Below are 8,663 nucleotides of genomic sequence, written 5' to 3' on the forward strand. Positions count from 1 at the left end.
AGTGCAGAGACCTTTTTAATGAGGAGACAGAACTGGACTAAATCATCCTCCCAAGACTTTCATCTCAGCTGGGTTTGGAAGCAACAAGCCTCCATCCTGTCCACTCAAGCCAGCTGCAGCCAAGCAAACTACAGTGCCATGGAGGAGCTTCAGCGTTTCTTCCAGGGAGGGTGCTTCTGAAGCCGAACCCATTGCCCAGCCCTCCTCAGATGGACCTAGGGTGAAAACTGTGGCCGATTCCTGACCATGGGGCACCAACCCACAGCGTGCAGGGCTGCAGCCCACCAAGGTGTGATTGCCTTAGGCATGAAACTCAGGGGGATCCAGCACAGCCCTGATGGCTTCTCCATCACCTAGCCCAGGAGAAAGAGTGGGCTGACAGTGAATAAAACATCATCTGTGGTCATATGCTCTCTTAAAACCTCATCTCCAAGCCAAACCAGCACCAAACCAGCACACTCAGCAGAGGGAGGACAAGCGGATGTGCATCTCTGTCCTCAAGCAAGCCTGGGAGGACAGATGCATTTCTTTCTGCTCCCTTTTTCCTAGCACAATCCCACCCATACCTGGCTGCATTACATATGACAGAGCCCAACCTGATCCTGGAGCATGATCAGGTTCCAGCCACGGAGGTGATGGAGGGACACATCCTTCCTCCTCCCAGAGCAGGCTCTGCCCTGAAACCCCAAATGAGACATATGGCCAAGCCCCAGCCATTGGTGCACAACGACCCCACACAATAACCAGGCACCTCACACAGCCTACCCAAAATCACCCCATTGAAATGTAGAGGGGGGGCACACACCGAGAAACCCCACTGACTCCCTCCACATCCCCCCAGATAAAACCATCACTGCCACAATGGGCCTCCCGCTCCTACAAAGGGGCCAGTTCAAAGTCAACGTCTCCTTTCCCCTCCGCCTGTATATGAAAGGAGCAGGAATTCGTTTGAGGCCTTGGCGGGCTGGGGGGGCTGGGGGGCTTCCTGAGGGGAAGGAGAGAAAGAGCAGGTTGGCAGGAGGAGGGGGTTGACCCAGGAACAATAAATCAAAGGGAAGGGGAGTTACTGCCCAGCCAAGGATCTTCTGAAACCCTGGGCCACAGTGGGATCCCAGGAGGAGCAGGGCTGATAGCTGCGATTGGAGTCCTGCAGCGAGACTTCCTCTGCCCACTGGCAGAGGGCCGACAGCGGGGCAGGCCTGCAGGCACAGCGCCTTGGTGCCAGCACCCCCAGCAGCATGGTCCAGGGCCCAGCTCTCCCGGCAGCGTGGCCGAATCCAGCACCCGCAGGGCAAGGTGCCGTGCCGGGTCTGGATGGGGGGTTCCCTCCAGGCAGGTCCCACAGACGAGGGGCTCATTCGGGGTTGCCCACATCCCCACTGACATGCATCCTCAGGTCACTCCTGGGGCTACCCTCCCTCCCCAGAGCAGCCTGCTGCAGCCAGGATGGGCAGCCTGGCACATGCCCAGCCAGGAGTCAGGAAGGGGCTTTAATTCCAGCTCATACCCTTGGTCAATTTTTTTTCCCTTATAGCAATATCATTACAAGGTGTGTGTGTGGGGGCTGTTCCACTCCCCCCGATGTGCGGCAGTGCCATGTGCTGGGCCGGGGGCTGCTGCTGGCACTGCGAGTACCAGCCCCTGGGTGCCAGCCCTCTCCGGAGCCAAAGCAAGTGCTTCATAACCAGCATCGAGTGCTTTCCGCCAGTCCCACCAGCAGCCCCATCGCCGTGGGGGGAGGCTCCTTCAGCCTATCTCTTGGGCATATCTCCAGTGTGAGACAAGCAGCAGGCTCCCAGTAATCCAGGTTAATAAACAGGGAGCGGTGCTGGCAGCAGGGTCGCTCCTCGCCCTGCTCCGGACAGGACGGGGGGTGCCCGCGCCACCAGCGCCTGCCGGTGCCTGGGAACTGGCATCGGGCTGCGAGATGCCAGCAGAGGCTGATGTGGCAGCAGCAGCAGGACCGGGGAAGCTCACGGTGCTGAGGCGGGAGGGAGGGAAGGGGGAAGTGCCTGGAGCCGGCCCCGACGGCACCATTGTGAAGGGCAGTGTGAGAGGAAAGCCCTTAAGATAGAGAAAATATCGAGCGCGCTCCATTGTGGAGCAGATGGGCCAGATAGCCAGGGCTGCAATCAGCTCCCCCGCGGCACACCCAGCGCTGCGGGACCTCTCTACCTGCACACGCTCCCTCTGAGGCACGGCCTTCCTCAGCGGGGCGAGGAGGAGGAGAGGGACAGCGGCACTGTGGGGGAGCCGAGCCCCAGCTTCGCCCACGAAGCAGTGCGCGGGGTGGCCCACGGAGCCGGGAGACCCCCGCACCGCAGAGGGGCAACAGGGTGGCCGCGGTCCCGCCGCGCCGGGTGACAGCACTCGCGGCCCCGGTGCTTGCCCTCCGTCCCGCGGCTGCCCCCCTCGCCCTCGGCCCCCCGTGCCGCGGAGCAGTGCCGGCTCCGCGCCCTGCGGCACCGGGACGGGGGTTCTCAGGTGGGGAGACCCCGGGGCCGCCGCCGCCCCAACACTTGGAGCCGCGGGGCCCCCCCCGGGCCGTGGGGGGGGGGGGGGGGGGGCTCTGCCCTTCCCCGCGCAGCGCCGTTCCTCCCTGTCAGGGCGGGCGCCAGCCCCTCCGCTCCCCGCCGCCCGAGGGGAAAGGACGCGGGTGGGCCCCAGCCCACCTTCCATCGCACCTTGCCCACCCCCCCCCACCCCACACCCCCCCCCCGCCCCCTCGAGGATCAAGTTCACGCCCGACCCACCGCTGCGGGGCCAATGGGGCAGGGGCCCATTTCCATACGGCCCGGCCCGGCCCGGCCCGGCCCCGCCGCCCTCAGAGGCCCCGGCGGCGCCGCAGCAGGGAGGCAGCGGCCGGCGGGCGGCCGGGCCGAGCCCCGCAGCCCCGCGCATGGAGCCCTAGGGCGGCGGGCAGCATGTTCAGCCCCGACGGGGGGCTGCCGGCCGCCCCCTTCGGCCTCCTGCCCGACGCCGGGCCGTCCTTCCCCCGCGGCGGCTTCGACGGGGCGGCCGCCCAGCCGCTCTTCTTCCCCTTCGCCGCCGAGCCCGAGCCCCCCCGCGACCCGCCGCCGGCCCGCGCCTGGCTGCCCCCGCCCGCCGGGCCGCCCGCCAAGGCGGAGGCGCGCCCGGGCCGGCCCTGCCGCCAGCCCTCGCCCGAGCCCCGCGCCGCGGCCTGCTGCGGCCCGGCCTGGCCCCCCCCGCCCTGGGCCGGGCCCGCGCCCCCCGGCGCCGCCAGCACCGCCCTGCCCGGCCCGCCCTTCCCCGGCCCCGCCGCCGCCGCCTTCCCCGGCCCCCAGGTCTGCCCCGCCGCGCTGCAGCCGGGCTCCGGCGGCCTCTCCGGGCTGGGCAGCAGCGGCAGCTCCAGCGGCGCCGCCAGCGAGGGCGGACACTCCAGCGACAGCGGCGACGAGGTGAGACCCGACGGGACGGGGACGGGGACGGGGACGGGGACGGGCCCGTCTTCCGCCCAGCGGACACCGGGGGAGCCGCGCTGCCCTCCGTGCCAGGGAGCCGAGCCCGGGCTCGCTGCCGCGCCGCCCCGTCGGGGCGGGGAGCCCGCCGGTGCCGTCCTGCCGGGCCGCTCCGCCGCTGCTGCCCCCGGGAGGAGCCCGAAAGCGGCCCCGACGTGTCCCAGCGCTGGGGCTCGTCCCGGCTGGGTCGGCCGCTCCGCGGGGGGAGCGCGCCTCGAGGAGCCTGCTTTGGGGTGAGAAAGGTGATTCTGGGGACTTGATGGGGGGGACAGCTTTCCCCCGTGATGACCGTGCCCTGTGGCCGTCCCCGGCCCGGCTCAGGCGGGGTGCTGGGGGCAGCGCAGCGCGGTCACCCCGGGACCTGCCCCGCCGCAGCCCGGCTCCTGGCAGCCCCCTCCGGCCCCCGGCGTGCGGGCACGGAGGCTGCTCCCCCGGGGCTCCGACGGCGGCCGGGGCGCGGGCAAAGCCAGCACGGGGGCAGAGCGGCAGCGCTGGGTATGGGCATGACTGGCGGTTGCGTTTTGGGATTTAGTATTTTAAGCTCTTGGTATAATATAAACCCGTCCCTCCCGGGCAAGCGCGCCTCCGGGGCAGCAGCGGCAGATGATGCCGGGGTTGACTGCAGAGTTGCAGCGAGCTAGTTGCGGGTGTGCCGTCTGGGTTGGCGTGGAGCTGCTGCCAGGGACTTGCCGCGGGGGTTCAGGAGCTCCCACGCACGCCACGGCGGGAGCGGGGAGGGATGCGCGTGGCCCCGGTCGCAGCCCGCTGCACTGGGTTACGAGGAAATGGTTTTCCACGACTGAGGGAGGGTGAGGATTGCCCCGTGGCAGGGATGCTCCGGGCTTCTTGCTGCCGATGTAACGCCAGGAATTAAAAGCCGAGACTGGGTGGTAGGAGGGATGCCTGAGAAACCCGAAATTGCACTGCAAATGTGGAAGTCTGGTAAAAGACTGCAAAATCTCCTCGCAGCGGTTGAAGGCTGCGCTGCAGGGAGGAAGGGAAGCACCTGGATAAGCAGCTTTCCAGAAGGGAAAAGAGCCTGTCTGTGGCAAAGAGGTGTTTGAATCCCACTCGAGTCATGGGCGCTTTCATAGTTCACTTCATTTGAGCCATTTCACCTGCCCTGGTCGCATGCGGGAGGGGGGCCGGCGAGGGGCTGCCCCATGCCCGAGAGCCGTGCAGAGGTGGCTGCCCATGCCCCAGGTGGCTGAGCCAGTGGGGACACATCGTGGGATGTGTGGGAGTGGGACAATGCTGCAGCCATCAGGAAATGTGCCCATCAGTGCTGCCTCTGGTCGGGTCATAAGGGGCTGAGCCTGGGGCCAAAGGGGACATGGCCAGGGCATGTTGGGGCAGAGCAGGAGCTCCGATTGCTCCCCCGACCTTCTTTCTGTCCCCAGGTTCATGTGCCACCCTGGGCCTCTGCCATGCCAGCACGGTGTGAGCTGGGCCGTGTGCTGTGATGGGAGGGGGGTGTCCAGGGGCTCCTGCATGGGGCAGGGCTGGATGGAGGCACTTTGGGATCCCTGAGCAGAGCCCCTTGTAAAGGTGATGGTGAAACACCTTCTGCCACCCACCCACCCACCCCATCACCCCGAGGTGGCAGTGGCTGGTGGGTGTTTGGTGCTGAGCCTGTTCCTGCCTCCAGCCCTGTTCCACGCTGACCCCAACACATGGGCAGACCCCTCTCTTGGCAGCCCCTGGGTGTGAATTGTCCCCCTCTCAGTTTATCTCTGCCCCTGCCAGGATGCACCAACCTCAGAGGAGCTGGAGCAGTTTGCCAAGGACCTCAAGCACAAGCGCATCATGCTGGGCTTCACCCAGGCTGACGTAGGGCTGGCCCTGGGCACCCTCTATGGTAAGAGTCCTTTGTCTCCCCCTTACCCCTGGGGTGAAGGGAGAGGCCTGGGAGGGGGGATGGGGCAACTGAGCAATGGAGAGTTCTGCTCCTTAACGACCTAAAAAGGAGGTGGTGAGCACCAGCCCCAGGGCCCTGTTAAGTATTCCCTCAAGCTGGAAGGGTTTGATAACAAGGAACTGGTTTAAAATAACTACAGCTGCTTATTGGGGAGTGTTTCAGTGCTTTAAATCCCTGCTGAAGCAGCGGGGAGAATGCCTTTCCTGGTCCCCCATCCCCCAGGGACTGGGGATGCTGGAGGGGTGGATGCTGGGGGGCTGCTGGAGCAGGGAGATCCCCCGGCGCGGGGGCAGGAGCGGTGTGTGACGCCCTGCCTGCCCGTGCAGGGAAGATGTTCAGCCAGACGACCATCTGCCGCTTCGAAGCGCTCCAGCTCAGCTTCAAGAACATGTGCAAGCTGAAGCCACTGCTGCAGCGTTGGCTCAACGAGGCGGAGAACACTGACAACATGCAAGAGGTACAGGGCTGGGGAGGGCTGGGAGTCGGGGGTCCTGCACACCAATGAGCCCTCAAGCTGCAGCTTCTCCCTTGTACACTTGCTTTTTGGGAGAGAGAAGGGGATCTGCAGGCATCTTGTGCCACAGCAGCATCTTGCTGCCATGGCTTCAGCGTGGCTGTAGAGGGAACCATACTCACTGATACTGCCTTCTGCCAGGCTGTGGGGAGCCCAGATCCCCCCACAGACACCTTGTGATAACTGTGACAACTCCAATCTTGGAGCAGCCAGGTCCTGCTGGAAGCTTAGATAAACTGAAAATGCAGCTTGCTGCTCTCTGGGGAGCCTGAAGGGATGCAGGGGGATGTGTCCACAGCCCCCCTGCATGAGCCACAGGCAGTGCTGGAACACTGGGAATGGCCCCAGTCACAGTGGGATGATGTTCAGTGGACAGTCATGGGGACAAAGCCTGTCCCCATCCCTCCCAGACCTTTGCAACCAGCCACACGTGTGTGCAGAGCCTGGTGAGGACATTGCCAGCCCTGTGACCAAGTGCGTGGCCTCTCATGTTAACAGATGTGCAATGCGGAGCAAGTGTTGGCCCAAGCCCGGAAGAGAAAACGCAGGACCAGCATCGAGACCAATGTGAAGGGGACACTGGAGAGCTTCTTCCGCAAGTGTGTGAAGCCCAGTCCCCAGGAGATCTCCCAAATTGCCGAGGACCTCAACATGGACAAAGACGTAGGTTGGAAGGGTGGGAGGGTTTGGAGGGTGGGTGCCCAAATGGCTGTGGTTCCTGAGCCACTCTTGTGGGCCAGTTTGATACTGGAAGCTGTGGGAGGGTGGCTGTGGCTGGTAGCCACCGTCAGCCTGTCCGAGCCCAGCCCCAGGAGAAGCTGTGGCAGGGAGGGGTCTGTGTTAGTGGATTGGGGTGCTGTGGAGAGGCACCAGCAGAAAGTGGTGGCCTCTCCACAGCACCGGGGCTCACCCCCTCACCTTTCCCCATCTCCCCTCCCTCCCAGGTGGTCCGGGTCTGGTTCTGCAACCGGCGTCAGAAAGGCAAACGGCTGCTGCTCCCCTTCAGCAACGAGGCAGAGGGGGCCATGTATGATATGAACCAGTCCGTGGTGCCCACTGGCCTGCCCATCCCAGTGACGTCCCAGGGCTACAGCCTGGCGCCCTCCCCTCCCGTCTACATGCCGCCTTTCCACAAAGCCGAGATGTTCCCTCAAGCGCTGCAGCCTGGGCTTTCCATGAGCAACAGCAGCCACTGAACCGGGGGCTGCGGGGGCTGGTGGCGGTGCCGCCCCAACGCTGCGGCTGGGCTGGCTCTCTGGGGGCAGCTTCCCCTCCACTTTGCCCTGAGAAGGCACAGGCACGGCCCCACTCCCGTTCCCAGGGCCTGCCTTAGGGCTTTTGGGGTGCCTTAGGGCTTTTGGGGTGCGAGGGGCAGGGGAAGGGCTGGGAGCCTGGCACAGGGATGGTGTCTGCTCTCTGCGGTTGCTCCCAGCCCTTCCCAGTTATATGTGAGTTTAGTTGTCCCAGCAGCATCGGCCCCCCTCTAACCTCTCCTGGGGGGCAGCTGCTCCTGCCCCACTGCCCCCCACCAAAGCCACACATGCCTGGGGCGCTGAGCGGAGCCACCTGCGCCCGGCCCCAGCCAAGCTGCTCTCCTGCAAAACCCAGAAAAAGTATTTTTTAGATTTTTTGGGGGGTGGGGTGGGTGGGTGGGGGGGGAGGGGGGTGGTTTTATTTTTTTAAAATGGTTTTTGGTTGTAGTTTTAAAAAAGCAAAAATTTTTGTAGTGATTGCTAGTTTCCCAGGTGTCTCTTCCCTGTCACGTAGAGCAGGGCTGGGGTGCTGTGCCCAGGGCCAGGGTCCCCGGCGGCTCTGCCCACCCTCCCAGGCAGCCGGGCTGAGCCAAGGGCTGGAGCGTGGGGCTGGAGCAGAGCCCTGGAGGAGAGCCCTCACAGCCCCAGCCTCCCCTTGCCCTGCAGCGCAGGAACACCTCACCTGTCCATGCGCAGGCTGGCAGGGCTTGTTTTGGGGGGGGGGTGGTGTGGGATGGAGATCCTGCCTGGCCCTTGTGCCCAGCATCACCCTGGGTCCCCTGTGCCCTCTCCAGCTGCTATCCCTCTGCCCCAGCCCAGGGACCATCTTTCCCCGGGGAGTCCCAGCCCAGGGGGGTGAACACCGTCCTGTCCATGCTGCTAGCACCCCCATCCTGTCCATGCTGCTAGCACCCCCGTGCTTTTGAGCCTGCTGTAGTTGATGATTATTTTTTGTTTGTCTTAATCATATTCCCTCTGGCAATGGAATAAATCTCAGTTCTTTGGGGCATGAGAGTGAGTTAACCCTTTCCTTGCACCCTGGCTCCTGCACGCTGCCAGGCAGCCCAGCAGTGAGGGTTTGGCTGTGGGGGGGGGCATGGTGGGGCTGGATCGGTGCATGCAAATAATGCTGACCTGTTCCCGTGGTGCCAGCAACACCTGGCCCTTGGGTGCCACAAGCCCAGCCCACCATCAAGAATGGTGATACCAGCTTGTCGAGGCTGTGCCCCCCCCCTCCAAAGCAGAGGTAGTCAGGAGTGTTGGGGGGTCACCTTCCACCCAGTTTGAGCTGTTTTTTCCACAGCTGCTATGGGGGAGGGTGGAAGCCCAGTGGGATCTTGCGGGCTGCTCCAGTGGATGCTGTGGACAGGGAAGGACCAGGTGGGGATGTAGTGGGAGCTGACAAGCTCCCAGCCCCTGGGGTGGGCAGGGGAGAGTTATGGGAAGCCTGGGCTGTCCCTGCCAAGAGGCTGCCAGCAGGCAAGGGACGTTCCACGCTC

General features: G+C 64.6%; 1 protein-coding gene across 1 annotated transcript; it reads left to right on the forward strand.

Moving 5' to 3' along the window:
• The first annotated feature begins 2,852 nt into the window (after positions 1 to 2,852).
• On the forward strand, positions 2,853 to 7,536 carry LOC104359875 (POU domain, class 5, transcription factor 3). The gene is made up of 5 exons (XM_042786730.1): positions 2,853 to 3,419; positions 5,226 to 5,337; positions 5,724 to 5,854; positions 6,410 to 6,574; positions 6,856 to 7,536. The coding sequence occupies exons 1-5, from the start codon at positions 2,925 to 2,927 to the stop codon at positions 7,105 to 7,107; spliced, it is 1,155 nt and encodes a 384-aa protein (XP_042642664.1). The 5' UTR covers positions 2,853 to 2,924; the 3' UTR covers positions 7,108 to 7,536.
• The last annotated feature ends 1,127 nt before the right edge of the window (positions 7,537 to 8,663 follow it).

Source organism: Tyto alba, unplaced genomic scaffold, assembly GCF_018691265.1.
Source record: "Tyto alba isolate M040663 unplaced genomic scaffold, T.alba_DEE_v4.0 Super-Scaffold_11, whole genome shotgun sequence".
NCBI lineage: Eukaryota > Metazoa > Chordata > Aves > Strigiformes > Tytonidae > Tyto > Tyto alba.